Source organism: Pagrus pagrus, assembly GCF_965226575.1.
Source record: "Pagrus pagrus genome assembly, chromosome: 8".
Classification (NCBI taxonomy): domain Eukaryota; kingdom Metazoa; phylum Chordata; class Actinopteri; order Spariformes; family Sparidae; genus Pagrus; species Pagrus pagrus.
In genome coordinates, this window is record NC_140192.1 from 32695112 (window position 1) to 32712001 (window position 16890).

The window sequence follows — 16890 nt, forward strand, 5'->3', positions numbered from 1 at the left end:
TAGTTGTCAATCCTGTATGTTAAATTAAATTACTATGTTTTGTACGGTGGCCGACGGATGCAAATCACACTTGCTGTTGTGTTTTCTGACTTGCCATTGTGTTTTCTGACTTGCCGTTGTGTTTTCCTACTGGCTGTTGTATTTTCTGACTGGCTGTTGTGATTTGCACCCATCAGCCACTGTAGTTTTGGACATTATTACATGCTAATTTAAGTCAGTGTAAGTTATAAAACAAGGTTATAAACTGAGCATAATTGTGATTCTGAGCCATTGTGAAACAGATTTGACAAAATGGAGGTTGTGGGCAAGTTGAGCCAAAGGCTCATCACACACACACACACACACGCACACGCACACACACACACACACACACACACACACACACACACACACTTTTCAGTCTATGTTGATGAAATAAACACCTACCTGTTGACTGATGTTAAGTTTAAGCCACACACAAATATGCTATACATAAATGCACATTAAGACATACATTCTGTCTGTAACTAACACAGTTAAATTGATGCCATTAATAAAGTTTTAAAAATACATCAGAATTGTTTGATTTTGTGTTATTTATATTTTAGTATTTAACGGTGGCTGTTTACACCTAGAGGGCTCAATTTACCTGGACCCCATGCTCCTCTTACCCCCACCTTGGGCCAAGTTGTGCCATACAGTAGGACTACTTTCTTTTTGATTGGTCATTGTTCTGCAATCATTAGATAACTCATTTTAATTTCCATGTGTACACAACAACCTGAGGTATAACTATAATTTGAAACAAATTTGGAGTAAAATTGTCACATGTGAAAAGTGGCTAATCTTACCCCTTTTTCCCCTATATATTTAGATGGTATTAGAATATAAAATGACATGTACCAAGATAACTTTATCAATATTCCTGCCATATTATCAGGTAATTATGATGTAGCTTTACAGGAATTAGAAATCCTTTAAAAAACAGGTTTCCATGGTTCATGGCAGTTGCATTCAAACAACACTGAGAAAATAATGATGCGATTATTCAATTCAACTTTGAATTGCTTAAAAATCAAATTAGTGAAGTCGCATCAACTTCATTACAGCCTATGAGCAGACAGTCATATCTACCATATCTCAGTGTTCAGTCGGTGCTGCCCTGTAGCCTATTTCTCAGTATTGACGTAGCCTATTGTTTGCAGATGGAACAGGAGGGCTGATCTCTGCCTCCCGGGGTCATTTTCACTACAGTTGCCACCATTCACCGTGAACAAGTAGGCTTCAAGTATTGAGCCAACTATCAAGACCTGCATGTCTGGATGTTGAATGCGGAGCGTTGCCAGGAAAAGAACATTCTTTAATCCCGTATTTCGTCGCAGCCCACGGAGAGAACCATGGTTGATAACATAAGCATTGCATCTAAATCTTCTTTGGTAAGCATTCAGGCTTTACTTCAGTTGGATTATTAGGGAATTCTACAGTTTATGTTGACTTTATTTTTTTATTGATATTTAGTAGCCTCGTTGGATAGTTTAACAGCGTTTTAATGTAGGCCTAAATGGTAATGAGAAATATTTAACAAGTTGTCTTCTTTATAACTGTCTCAGTGTGTGTGTGTGTGTGTGTGTGTGTGTGTGTGTGATAAAGCTAATGATCGATGTGTTTCATTTTTGGTAAAGTTCCGGTGATAATCATAAAACGGCCATCTCTCGTCCCCTCGCAGCAAGGCTCATCCACCAGGAGCCTTCCGCTCCAAGCCTCCTCCCATAACGCGTTCGCCAACGCACAGTCCCACCAGCCCGGCAGCGGCGGCATGAAGCTAGAGGTGGTCATGGAGAACCTGCAACGGCAGCAGGCAGCGCGTCTGGCTCTGGAGGAGAAAGTTAGGCAGGCGGAGACACAGAAAGACCTCCGCTCCATGGTGGAGTCCCATATACACCAACAAGCTCTGGCTTTCCGCCACTACCAGGCGGCGATGCAAAGTGCCCTGAACGCCGAAGTTGCCAACTTGTCCGCCGGAGTGACGCTCCCACACATGGAGATACTTAGAGCCGACGACGACGGAGACTCCCGACCGGACAGCGACGGTAAGGAGCGGGATGAGGAGGAAGATGACATAGATGAACATGAGATCATTAGGCCTAATGAACAAGAGAAGGGCGAAGTCGGGTCGATCCACAACCAGCAGCGGCAGTCATCGCTCCAGGAAGCCTGCCTGCCTCCGCACAGCGCCCCGATGCATCTCATGGCCGGAGTACCGGGGGCCTTCGGACCGGCCCGCCGCGCAGAGTCTCCATCGGCGCATCAGCAGTCCCACCAGCACCACGAGTGGACCTACGAGGAGCAGTTCAGACAGGTAACCCTGACCTACTTCACACTTCCCCTTTAGTAAAAGATCTCAGTCAAGGGTTCCTCGTTCATAGGGCCATCCCGCCGAACGGTGCCATTTGTTTGTTGTCACTATTCAAAATTAATCTCATTTTTAATCTTTTTTCAACACTGTATCTAATAATTAACTTAAGTATTCAAAACAGAATTGGTCAATATCATGCAACACTATTTCATTTTTTACAGGTTTTCTAAATCGAAGATTTAAAAACTGATTCTTTTGCCTTCCCCTCAATAACGTCTTTACTTTAAAGAAATAGTTGGTTACATCTTCAAATAATTGATGTATGATATCTGTGACTAAAAATCAATTTGTAAACACGCAAGTTGTAGGCTATTATTATTATTATTTAAGGCAAAACCACTTTTTCCCAAACCCTAAGTTTATCAATAACCTATTTTTGGCAAGCCTTTTATGAAGTGATTGTATAATGGACTAAACATTCCTGAAAGAAGTGTCATTAATCCTTGTGCTTTTTTAGAAAACAAAAAACAAAACCCAATTTAGTTGGCTAAAAGTACTGCACACTGGGTGACACGAATAAACACTGGGTAACAGGAATGAACTTGAGCCACAACAATTAGTTAATAAAGCTATTAGCTAATTGTACAAATCTTTATTGATACTATTTTGATAATTTCATTTAATTTTTACGTCTTCTTTTCTTTTCATTTTTCAAGCAAAAATGTCATTTGCTGGTTCCAGCTTCTACAATGTAAGGATCTGCTGCTTTTCCTTGTCATTCAGTAGCATAGATTTGTTCCCTGTCTAGTTGCCTATCTTTGCAACATTAAACATCACAAGGTTCACAATAAATTGATATTGCTGTATTGCATGTTGTGAAGGAAAGAAAATAAGGTTCTTCTTATGTCTTTTAGGTTATTGAGCACACAACAAATATAGCCTATTTTCAGAAGTGTAGCCGAAAGCTTTACCTAAGTCTATCTAATAAAGTTGCTGTGTGAAAAGTTGAAAGTTTGTCAGCCTGTCAGTCAGCCTGTCAGTTTTATAAAGAAAAACTCTGGAGTTGCCATATGGTGAAAGACCCCTTTGACAACCAATTACCTTCTGAAAAAGACACCAGAATAAATGTTGGCATTTTATTCTGGCGATTGGGCTGGTAAACTATTATTATTATTATTATTATTATTATTATTATCATCATCATCATTGGTAGGTTATAAACATTTAATTACAGCATTGTTATCAGCTCGTGTATTTACTCAGTTATAAACCATTGATGAGAACACATTTTGCCAGGCTGTTCAAAAGGGTTTGATGTGTGTCTGTCCTTGCTATTTTGTTATAATATGGTTTCAGAAGTGAGTAATCTATAAATAAATGTTTAATTGGATCATGATAAATGGATTTTGGATCAAACACTTTCAAGTTAACCATTAACCATTACCAAGTAACCCTTTATAAAGGGTTCCTCATTTAAAATGTCTTTAGTGTGTATATGTTTTATTGCACTGAACATTTGCTAAAGACATTTCTTCTAAACAGTTCCTCTGTTTTGTTGGCAGCTAGTTAATGGCAGTAAGTTACTTGACTGATACAGATGTCTTTATATTTCCAGCCTGCAACAGGCAGATCTATACTCTCTGAGCGATTGTGGATGCGCTATGTCATCTTTTATTTATGATGAATCATTTACAGATTTTCTTAAATGTGATGTGTACATTAGTGACTGCATTAGCGCTGCACATTCAAGTGCTTTAATGCATGGGAATGCAATTTAAATAGGGGCTGAAACCAATTGCCTCAATATAGAGACAGTTAACGTGTGGAGGATGGTGAGACCAGCCATGGTGAGAATGCTCGCATCCAATTTTTCGTTTTCTCTACACATCTGTAATTTATTAACTGCATTTTTAGAATATTTTTGTCATGGTTATTTGAATATTGTTCATAGTCATTTAAGTGGATGGCTTTCTTGACATTTAAAATCAAAGGATATGACGGAAATGTCCTTGCCTAAGTCATTAGATCTTATGAACAACGGAAAAGATTCAGCAGTTGGATTTTAAATCTATACACCTATTACTGTTATCATAAAGAATTTAATTTTTTGTTATTTTTCATCAAGAAAAGTTTCATGTGGCCATGTAAAATCAGGCTATACACTTACACTTATATATATATATATATATATATGTAAGTGTAAGTGTATAGCCTGATTTTACATGGCCACATGTAAATATGCAGTATATATATATATATATATATACTGTATATATATATATATAGTTCCATGCTTTAAGAATAGTGTGATGTTCTACATACTAGTGCAGCGACTGATTGTGTCTTATCTTTTTTTTTTTAAATACCCAGTTTCAATTTCAGCTTCAGTTTAACTTTAATTCAGACAGTTAGGTCCATATCAGTATAAAAAGATTTAGATGTGCATTTTCCATTTAAATCAGTTAAAATCTTTCAAGACTGGTGTGTGCAGGTAAAAGGAATACAGAGATGCAGGCAGGGGTCAAAACCAGAAGACAGCCATCCAACACTGGCAAATTAATCCTAAAAGGAGCAAGGAAGAATCAAGTGTCTAAAAAACTAGTAAAAGGTCAAACAGGCATGACAGGCAGGCAAAACAGATTCTGTAGTACAGGTATAAGTAGGATAAACAGAAAAAGAAGACTGGTATAAATGGTGTGGCTGATGAGGGAATGAGATGCAGGTGAGGAAGTTATAGGGGAAGTCTAGGGGTGCAGTCGAATAGTCACTTCCTAAGTCCTTTCCTAACCACTTTTCTTTGATGTCACAAGGTCAAGGACAGATGTGACGAAGAATTCATTTACTAACAACACTACTGTGCTAAGAGAATCCAACTGACTTACTCAAGGCTATGAAATTATGCCATGGCGGATGTTATTGACACATTCTTACCATGTATTCATGCATGCTATGTATCACCCTCTACAACGAGGCATTAGAACTGATAATAAAGTGATAATTCATCATAAAGCCTAATGTTACTCTACAATGTGGTTTATCAGTGAAGTGTATGAATATGCTGCAGACTGGAATCATTGTTAACAGCGACAGACAAACAAACAGATCTGGTTCATATGCTTGTCTCCTCTTTGAAACACCTGTATCCTCACTGTACTGCACTAAACTATGATGAACTGGTTGTGGTTCACATTGCTAGCACACATCCCGGCACTGTCTCTCCCGCTTCATCTTCCTGCATTTTTCTTGCATTAGTTCTGGCGTTGTTGACTGTCATATAGAGTTTTGCTATTTTACAGCATGTCTACTGTTGTGTAAAACATTCTCAACCTAGAATGGTATGATCGGTGAAAATAGTTTTTGAATGTACAGAGCTAGGTAGACAAATGTATTTGACAGGAATCTGCCTACTGTACATATCATTCTTACATTTCAACCATGTTGAATTAGATTTTGACTTTGACTTTTAGGTTGTTAGGGCTGATACAGGGTGAATGTCTAAAGTGACAAGTTGATGTTTTTTTGTGAATGGCTGAATGGTGTACTGATTTTTTGCTACTGCAGGGATTTGGAGCACAGCTATAGGATTTTGCAAGAGCCCATGTATTAAAAGAAGTTTTTACATGATATTTTTCTTCTAATCTATAACAAACAAATAGCCTTTGCCCTCATAGTTAAATACATAAGTTCCCATCTATTCCCATGGCTGGGAACTCTGTTGTGATGTGGGGTTCCTTTGTTTCCTGGGATGACATATTTCTGTTGCTAACCTGTAAGTTAGCATTGCCCTGGTTGCCATGTCAAAAAGCCAAGGTAAATTTTTTCACCACGGGCCTGGGCGATATGGCTAAAAATCTAAATAATCAAGTTTCATCGGCCGATATCAATAATTCTTGATTAATTTCAATGAATCTTTTATCATTTATAAAGACCAGGCAAAATACACACAAATAATATCACACAAATAAATAAAAATACTGTCATACTGGCAAGTTGACCTGCTCTATTTAATTAAAAATTTCCTCTCCCCCAGCACTCATTCTCACTCTGATTTTAATGGGTTGTGCGTGTGTTTGTCTCATAATTGGTTTGTTAAACACTTGGCCAGCTGCGGAGGCTGGAGCAGCAGATTGTGAGTCATAGTTGCCCTGGCGGTCACGTCGACCAGTTTGACTGTTGCAGGTGTAGTGTCTCTTGGCTCGTAGGTAGAGCAGAGAGGCCGGGTGGTGGAGCAGTGGCAGGCAGAGTTGACCTGTCCACTCTACCTAATGGGGACCTTAGGTAGAGTGGCTTGGACACACTTCTGCAGCAAAGAGTGGCTCCGAAAGATGGGTGACACAGAGAGGAGCAGGAGAGGAACCATGACAGATACTGTAGGGGTCGGTGTGTTTGTCGGCACAGCTGCAGCTTGTAGGCCTGTGTGAGTTAATTGCTTTACAGGGGGTGGATGGCTGGTCTTGTGTGAACTGCGGGCCATAGTAATGCCTCTGACATGAGTTTAGGACTCCCATAGTCTGAAGAAAGCCATTGCTTTGTATTCTGGTGGTATAGCAGCTGATAGTTCTGTATCTTTAGCTAGACGGTAGCAGGTTGAACAGACTGTGGCTGGCGTGGGTGTTGTCTTTGAGTATCCTTTGGGCACTGTGCAGACACCTCACTTAACCGATATCGCTGATACTCGGTAGATGGGTACTGGTGATATTCTGTGTTTTAATCACCCGCTGCCGAGCCTTCCTGTCCTGGGAAGTGCACAAATCATGCCACTTGGTGATGTTTCCAGTCGAAATACTTTCTATTGCTTCTCTTTAAAAATTGACAAGAACTTGGCAAGGGAATTTAGCGCCCTTTAGTTTCCTTAAGAAGCAAAGCCTTTTTTTTTTCTTTTTTTTTTGAGCAGGGTGACAATGTGTGGACCATGATAGATTCTCTGTGATGTAGATTCCCAGACCTAAAACACCTCAGCTCCACTGATGTCCCCCCACCCCCCTTTTTTTTCTCCTAAGATCAATAATCAGCTCTTTGGTTTTGTTGACACTGAGCAGTCAATTGTTCACTGTGCATCACTCTGTAATGGTAAATGGACTTGCATTTCTATAGAGCTTTTCCAGTGTACTGACTGCTTTACCACACTTGTCACATTAATACACATATTCATACACTGATGCAAGAGGCTGCCATGCAAGGTGCCGACTGCTCATCAGGAGCAATTTGGGGTTCAGTATTTTGCTCAAGGATACCTCGACATGCAGCCAGGGGAGCCAGGGATTCAAACCAGTGACCTTCTGATTATTGGATGACCCAGTCTACCTCCTGAGCTACAGCTGTTATGTGATGAATCAGCTTTATTGGTCAGCTTTTAAGTATGTATAAACAAACAAGGAATTTGTCTCCAGTTAAATTTGCTCTCAATGTACAGAGAGTAGTTTTCAAATATTAAATCTAAAAAAAGAAAGTAAATAATTGAAAAATAAGACTGATATGTACAAGAAAAAAAAATAGTGCAATTGTAAGGAGTGCAGAATCTTCAGCAGTATTTACATTAAAACAGTATTAATATTAAAAACAGTGGCAGAATTTATTTCAGTGTTTCTTTTCTGACACTAACTGACTGTTAAGTGTTCATCAAAGTGACAGCCTGGGGCAAGAAACTGTCTCTGTGTCTTGTCGTTTTGGTGTACAGTGCTCTATATCGCCTTTCGGAGGGGAGGAGCTTGAACAGCTTGTGTCCGGGGTGTGAGGGATCTGCAGAAATGTTACCTGCCCATTTCCTGACCCTGGACGGGTCCCGTAGTGGTCCTGTATGGAAGACAGGTTGGCTCCAATTATCTTTCCTGCAGACCTGATTGTCCGTTGCAGTCTGTTCCTTCCTGTTTGGTTGCAGGTCCGAATCAGACAGTGATGGAAGTGCAGCGAACAGACTGTATGATCCCGATGTAGAAGTGGATCAGGTGCTCCTGAGGGAAGTTGAACTTCCCTCTGCTGGGCCTTTTTTCCAGACAGTGTCTGTGGGAGGACCAGTTCAGGTCCTGGAAGATTATGGTTCCCAGAAACCTGAAGCTGTCCACAGTAGACACCTTGGTGATAATGGTGGTGTCATCACAATAGACTTCAATCCGTGGCTGGTGAGGGTCCAGACTGGCTGGAATGTTACTTTTAATGTTTTAGAACCAGTTTCTCAAGGCACTTGATTAAGATTGTGATGAGTGCCACGGGGCGGTAGTCATTAAAACTAGACAGGCTGCTTTGAGAGTGATATGTTCAAAATGTCAGTAATAAGTCAGCTAGCTGATTGGCACATGCTTTTCGTACACAGCAAGGACGTTTTCAAGCCCAGGAGCTTTACTCATAGTCACTTGAGCAGGATTTTTCTCACGTCTGTTGTGGATACTGAAAGTGGAACAGACTTTATAGCTGACACCATGTTGAGTGTGCCACTTGGTGCAGCCCTGGATGGTGTATCCGCTATGAACAGTTGTGTTCCTGGCGCATATATGGGTTAATAATTGTAACACTGCAGTTTAATCATCAGGTGCTGGACGACATGTCACACAGGTTTTTCTTTGCAGTTGCGAGTAGTGGCTTATGGTCTGCTTCTGGGTGGGTATGAAAAGCCAAACCAAGGGACTCCTTTTTGATTGTGCGTACCTGCACTCTGTAGCCGTCCTGGAGAGTGACACATACACATTCACATCCGGAGCCAGATTCTGGTCAACTTTTACAGAGGAGCAATAGAAAGCATCCTGACTTGAGACATCACAAACTGGCATGGTTCCTGCACAGCCCAGGACAGGACGGCTCTACAGCGGAAGATTAAAACCGCCCAGAACATCACTGGTACCCATCTATAGAGCATCAGAGACATCGGTGAAGTGAGATGTCTGCACAGAACCCAAATGATACTAAAAGACGACACTCACCCTAGCCACAGTCTGTTCACCCTGCTGCCATCTGAAAAAAGATACAGAAGTGTCCGCTGCACTACCACCAGACAACAGAGCAGCTTCATTTTCCAGGCTGTGAGACTCCTAAACTCATCAAATTAGATGTAGCAGGACTCAAGGACTGTAAATTTATTTGTTTTTTTAAACCCTTGTTTAAAAAAAGACAAATACATTTCTCTTGTTCCTTGAATACAGTGCTGGTTACCGTGCACCCTAATCCTCCTGCAGAAGAACAACCCCTAAACCAGCTGTATTCAACTAAAATTCAAATAGGCCCAGCTAGAGAAAATTTCCTCAAACAAAGGTTTTTGTTGCTGGCGATAAGTTTACATATTAAGTCAATGCAAACGAGCGACTGAGCGATTAATCGCTCAGGCGAAAAATCGCTGGGGCTCCGAGTGAAAAATCGCTCAATCGCTCTGTCGCTCGAGATGAGAAATCCCAAGTCTCTGGCTGTCAGTCGCTTGTCTTTCAGCGCTGATTGGCTGCCGTAATCTATGTGTAACTATGACAACTACTGAAACCATGGAAACGTAATACAACTCCACCGGTCCGGAAGAACAAAGCCGGCACACACAGCCACTCACCGGAGACAAATGGCCAGGCGCTCCTCAGCTGGGATGGAGCGCCTGTAGTTAGTGTCCAACCGGGCAATCCTGCCTCCGATTCTCGCCAACAGCTCGTCAAACTGGGCCATTGTCAGCCGCGTATACCGTTGAAAACGGTTGGCGTCCAGACGCAGCTCCTGGAATAGCCAGTGGTATTCACTGAGATCCAGCTTGAGTATGTTGTGGACCCAAAACCGACGACGCTTGGTTGTACAGCGCTTATGGGACTTCCACAACAGGTAAACGGCGGCAACAGGTACAATGTCAGCCATGCTGGACCAATACAAACGGGAAGAAATGAGTGCCTCCGAGCGAAGTGAAATTCACTGGAATCGCTTGAAAGACGTCATCAGAGTGATATGTTGAATTGTGCGGACGAGCGACTGCAGCTGAGCGACAGAGCGATTTTTTTGGAGCGACACGAGCGACAGCAACAAAAATAAAAAGTCTGGTGTGAATGCACCTTAACTTGCGTTATGATTTAGTGTGATATTGAAGAAGCCTTGTCGATGTATCAACGTCTGCATGTAATCAACAGCTGACTGTCAAATCAAATAAAGAAAGAACAATTCAAAAACATTTTGACAATATTTATTGTCACTTAACACTCAATTATACAGATATATAATACTGTAGATATGTATTATTTTCTTCTCTCTTTAAGGAAAAGAAGGGCTGCATTTAAAAATAAAATAGTGAAAATAAATAAAATAGCTATTTAAAAATTGTGCATCTTAAAATAAAGTACTTAATTTTTGAAAAATAAAATAAAGTGTAGCAGCAGCTTGACTTTCCCTTTTTCTTTGATAATGTTTCAGATCTTAACAGTCTCAACCAATTTTACAACAGATAGATCTCAACACATCTTAACAATTGAACAATTTTACAGTTTCTCTTTCTTTCCGTCTTGTATCCCACTCCCCCACTTTCTGTTGTTCAGTGAGAGAATTGAGCTCTAGCTTGTCCTGCCAGGATTTTAAATCTGGGCTGGAATGGTGTCAGGGCCATTCTCATACACATGTGCAGGTGCTCATTGGTGAGCCTGGAACAATATTTAGTTTTAATTATATTCATGTTGGAGAAAGCTGCCTCGCAGCTATATTTGGAGCCAAACATTGTCAAGATGTACAGGGCTTCTTTCCTCAGACCTGGGAAAGCTGTCTCAGAGACCATTTGGAGCCAGAAGGGTCAGTTCTTCCAAACTGCTCTTTCAGGGCCACATCTGCTTGGAGATCAATCAGTTGCATCTGGAGAGGCCCAGCACTTGCCCACTTGAAGTGCTGTGTGACTTCCTTTGAGAACCCACTGACATCTGTGATGAGAAATGGGTTCTGAATGAACATGGTGAGCTACTGTCCGAAGCTGAAGCTGTCAAAACGTTTGCGGAAGTTTACAATCAGCTTATCAACAAAGTCAACAAAAGAAGACACATCTCTCTGTCTCTGAACCTGTTCCTGCACTTCTGGGAAGTGTGCACAGTCTCCCTGCAGGTCTTCCTTGAACACTTCAAGTTTCCTCTGAAAGGAGTGGACAGCTGTCATCAGTTCACAAATTGAATTGCCCTTGGTGTGAAGTGATATCAACCAAAAAGGCCACATTATCCATCTTTTTCTCATCTTCAGAGAAAACTCTGTTGCCTTCTGACTTCTCAGCTCTGCCAAGAAAGCTGCTACTTCCCTTCTGATGGATCAAAAGCGCTCCAACACCCTGCCTTTGCTGAGCCATTTCACATTGTTGTGCAGCAAAAGATCAACAGCGTTTGCATCAACTTCTCTGAGGAATTCCCTGAGCATGCGTTCCTGATAGGAAGAGGATGCCCTGAGAAAATTGATCATTTTCATCATTGTCAGCATGCTCATCTGACAGGGTGGATCACAGGACAGATTAATGAATTAAACAGTGCGAGATGAGCTCAGGATTGTCCTCTTTCATTCTTGCTACAGCTCCTTTCTCTCTCCCTATCATGGCAGGGGCTCCATCTGTGGTTATTGAAACCACTTTTTTTGACTCTATTCCTCACTTTGTTAACATCTCCTTAATTGCCAGGTAGATGTCCTCTCCCCTTGTACTGGTCTGAAGGGGAGTTACACCTAACAGGTCTTCACAGAACTCTTTATTGTCTAAAATGTTGAAGAACCTTACATAAATTAACAGCTGAGCATTATCAGAAGGGGAAGGGAATCAAGGCTGCGAAAGTCACCTATGCAGAGAAAACCCAGGGACACCTCTGCGACACAGGAAACACCAGGCGGATGTGGCAGGGATTCCAGCGCTGATGGATAACAAGTCCAGGCAGGGGGTCAACGACGGTGATGCTTCTCCTCCAGACAGGCTCAACAACTTCTTTGCAAGCTTTGAAGCACCAAACTGACAAGCAGAGGGTGAGCTGGTCCTTCTCTACCATCTATTGGGCCAGCCCTCACCATCAACGCAGCAGACACACGCAGGGCCCTAATCAGGGTCAACCCAAAGAAAGCGGGAGGCCGGGATAACATCCCAGAACGTGTGCTCAGAACCTGCGCTGGTGAGCGAGCAGATGTCCTGACTGACATCTTCAACATCTCCCTCAGTCAGGCCATCGTACCCAGATGCTTCAAAACATCCACTATAATACCAGTAGCAAAGAAATCAGTTGTATCCTGTCTGAACGACTACGCCCCGTCGCAGTGACACCAATTGTGATGAAGTGTTTTGAGCGGCTTGTCAAACCACACATCACAGCCAGCCTCCCTGCATTACATGACCCACACCAGTTTGCTTATCGTCCCAACCGCTCCACAGAGGATGCAATATTTACCACTTTGCACTCAGTTGTCACCCATCTGGACCAGAAAGACACCTATGCGAGAATCCTTTACATTGATTTCAGCTCAGCATTTAATTAGAGATGTTCCGATACCATTTTTTCCCTCCCGATACCGTTTCCGATACTTATGCTGTGGGTATCGGCCGATACGAGTACCGATACCGATACCAGTGTGTTATAAAAAATTATATATATCATACTACGCCTGCATGACTGTGATATGATCATCATTGTGGTAAGGCCTGGCTCAAGTTAAACCCTTTGTAAAACATGAATGAATACAGCAAATGAAAGCCATTTATTTTTAAAAAGAATAGTATAAAGCCGAATTCAGCACAGAGCAGACAGGAAGTCAGACACAAAATAATAACATGACATCCGGTTAATTTTCAAAATAAAACACTCCGTGTTGATACAAGCACAAAAACCTCAAATAAGAGACAAATACGCGCTCTTCTTCTAATCCTTCAGTCGGGAACACTTCGTGTTGTTGTGTTTATAACACATACATATAACTGCGGTCGTGCGTGATTATGTAATCATCGCGGGAATTCCTCCGTTTCGCAACTCCAGCTGATCGGCGGAGCTGCGCTGTGGCGGACTCAAAACACAGCTGGTGGGGGTTGCCGGACGAGGACGACGGAGCCAAACCGTACCGGAGCCGTAACGCAGCGGACACGTATCCGGTAGAATCTTGGAGCTACCGGAGCTAGGCTAATAAATTACGTGGTATCGGATCGGTGCCTGGACTCCAGTACTCGCCGATACCGATGCCGGCATTTTCGGCAGTATCGGAGGCATTTCCGATACTGGCATCGGAATCGGAACAACTCTACATTTAATACCATCATCCCCCAGAGACTAATGGAGAAACTCCTCCTACTCGGCCTGAACACTGCCACATGTCTCTGGATCTGGGACTTTCTGATGGGGAGACCTCAGTCTGTCCGTGTCGGAAATAACACCTCCAACTCCATCATGCTGAGCACTGGATCTCCTCAACGCTGTGTCCTCAGTCCATTGTTGTTTACACTGCTACCACACGACTGTGCATCCAGACAATGCATCTATCCTTTGAACTTGGACTTCCTGGTCGCTGCTCGTGCGGTCGACCGGTTAGTTCGTGGAGCGATTTCATTTATTTAATGTTCTGTTCGTGCGTTTTTCAAAGTCTCGTGGACGTATATGTTGTCTCTTTGGGCTAGACACCAACTGTCCGTGTCATTGGCATCTGGCTGCTTTTTTTCTAACTTTATTTAAAACTTTTCTCCCTCGCGTGCCGTCTTCATCGGCTCAGCTGTTTTTCTTTGTTTGTTTACACTGCCGGCCGGCTCCTAGTCTGGTACTTCCACTACTGCTGGATTACTTCACGCTGCCTGGGAAACTACATCGACCTCAGCATGGAGACCAGGGGACCTTTCTGGGCTCTGGTTTCTCTGCTTTTCTGGCTGTCTGTGGAGTTTATCTCGGCATATTACAACAAACTCAATCTTCCCGACGGGCAGCGAGTCTCCTACACCAGGGACTTTCTGCTGCGGCTCGCACCCTACCCCCATCAAGCCGTTACTACGGACTCATTACCTGAGGAAATCCGACGGGACCATTCTTCAAATAAAGAAGACTCAACCTACAATAAAAAGAAGGTAACCAGGAGAGGGAAGAAAAAGGGTGGACTTAGGGTCAGAGTGAAAAGGGAGAAATGTAAACACTGGGCGTTCCCCTCAGTCATCCTGGCTAACGTGTGCTCTTTTTGTGCAAAAAAACAGACGAGCTGCAAGCTAACGTTAACCACATGCATGAATGCAGGACTGCCTCAATTCTTGCATTCACGGAAACGTGGTTAAAAAACACAGACAGTGATGACATGCTGCACATAGATGGCTTCGGGTCCCCTTTAAGACTTGACCGATACACTGAGCTCACCGATAAACAACATGGCGGCGGCGTGTGTCTCTATGTAAACACACGCTGGTGCTCAACGGTCATCGTCAGAGAGGAGCTGTGCAACACCGACATCGAGCTTCTGGCTGTCTCCCTCCGCCCTTTCTATCTTCCCACAGCTCTTTCTCATCCTGGTTTACATTCACCCCAGAGCAAATGCAACTACAGCAATAGAGCACATAAAGGAAACCATACACAGACTTGAACTCATATCCCCAGACTCTCCTAAATTCATCCTGGGAGACTTCAACCACTGTGAAGCTGACAAGTCACTAAAAGGATATCAGCAATATGTCACCTGCACCACCCGCCAGGGGAAGACTCTGGATAAATGTAATGGATCCATTCCAGATGCATACAGATCCATTTCTCTTCCCCCTCTTGGCTTTGCTGACCACAACACCATCCTGCTGGCACCAGCCTACACCCCGGTCATAAGGAGGACAGAGAAGGTTATCAAAAACATCAAGCAGTGGACCAACGACAGCATTGCAACTCTGCAGGGATGCTTCGAATCCACAGACTGGGATAACCTTCTCGCCCCCTCCAGCAACATCAATGAGCAAGTGGACACAGTGTCCTCATACATCTCTTTTTGTGTGGATAACATCATTCCCACCAAAAAGGTTACTATCTACCCAAACAATAAACCCTGGATAACCAAAGAACTAAAGGAAATCCTCAACAAAAAGATAAGAATATTCTTCACTGGCACCGAATCTGAAAAAAAGGAGGTTAGCAGAGAGGTGAAGCGTGCCATATAAAATGCCAAGCTGAAGTACAAGGACAAAATGGAGGAAAAATTCACACAAGGGAGCCTCCGCTCAGCTTGGCAGGAAATCAACTACATGGCTGCTGTGAACTCTGCTCCCCACACCCACATTTTTTCAAGATTCGAGACGGACAACATCACCCAGATAGAAGACATTATCTCCTCCCTCACACCTGCAGAAGCTGAACTCTCCTTCAACATGGAGGAGGTGGTGAGAGCCCTCAGGAGGACCAAGGAGAGCAACATCAGTTGTGGCACAACATCAGCGCCACATCTGCTGTTTCAGCTACTGTTTCAAAGATCTATGGACAGTGGCACAGTCCCCCAGCTATGGAAGCACTCCACAGTGGAGTTCTGTCAAGGCTTTGAATGACCTGAGGCCTGTGGCTCTCACCTCACTCGTGATGAAGGCTATGGAGAGGGTCATCAAGAACCACATCACCAAGGTCACTGACCCACTGATGGACCCTCTCCAGTTCGCTTATCGCACAGGCAGAGGGGTTGATGATGCTAAAATATCCATCATGGACACTAAATATAAGCATCTAGAACACCCCAACACCACAGCCAGACTCCTGTTTGCAGACTTCTCCTCTGCATTCAACACCCTACAGGGGGCGGCTGTAGCTCAGGAGATAGAGCGGGTCTTCTAGTGATCGGAAGGTCACTGGTTCGAATCCTGGCTCCCCCCAGCTACATGTTGAAGTATCCTTGAGCAAGCTACTGAAGCCCAAATTGCTCCTGATGAGCAGCTGGCGCCTTGCATGGCAGCCTCCGGCATCAGTGTATGAATGTGTGTGTGAATGGGTGTGGCATGTGTTGTAAAGCGCAGAGCTGTCCGAGACTGGAAAAGCCCTATAGAAATGCAGACCATTTACAGCCACACATCCTGGCAAAGAAACTCTTCACCGGCTTCTGGACTGTAATCACATTCTCAATAACCTGCTGGTTTCACTCCACCAGCCTGCAAAACAGGACAGAGCACTGTCAAAGTCTGCTCTGAAATCATCGGACTTCCGGTCAGAACACTCTCAACCATGTGTGAGCAGCAAACACTGAGGACAGCACATCCTACAGGACCCCTCACACGCTCTGTTCCCAGTGTTTGAGTGGCTCCCCTCAGGACGCCGGCTCCGCTGCCCGGGCTGTAGGACACAGAGGAGGAGAACAAGCTTTGTTCCCAGAGCTGTTCAACTCCTCAACTCCCAACCATCCCTGCCCCGCTGCCTCCCTGCTCTGGACCCTGGACCCCCCCATCCCCCCATCCCCCCTTCCCCATCCTGCTAACGGACAATAATCTACACACATCCCCACTTTATCATTACATATTTATAGTATTTATATGGACATTCAATCTACCTCAGTACCAACTTGCACCTTATGTAGATACTGCTTATATTCCTTATTCTATTTGTACCCTTAATATTTTATACCTTTTTACATTTTTATATATATATTTTTTATTTTTATTTCAACTAGCTGACTGTTCT

General features: G+C 43.2%; 1 protein-coding gene across 1 annotated transcript in view; it reads left to right on the plus strand.

Annotated features, from left to right (window-relative positions):
- Window positions 1-1376: 1376 nt before the first annotated feature.
- arid3c (AT rich interactive domain 3C (BRIGHT-like)) overlaps window positions 1377-16890 on the plus strand; it is a gene marked incomplete at its 5' end in the record, with an annotated part of 146514 nt that continues 131000 nt past the window's right edge. The window contains 2 exons of the mRNA XM_084359346.1: window positions 1377-1415; window positions 1706-2338. Of these exons, the coding sequence (XP_084215472.1) occupies window positions 1377-1415; window positions 1706-2338 (672 nt within the window). The remainder of the gene's footprint in view (window positions 1416-1705; window positions 2339-16890) is intronic.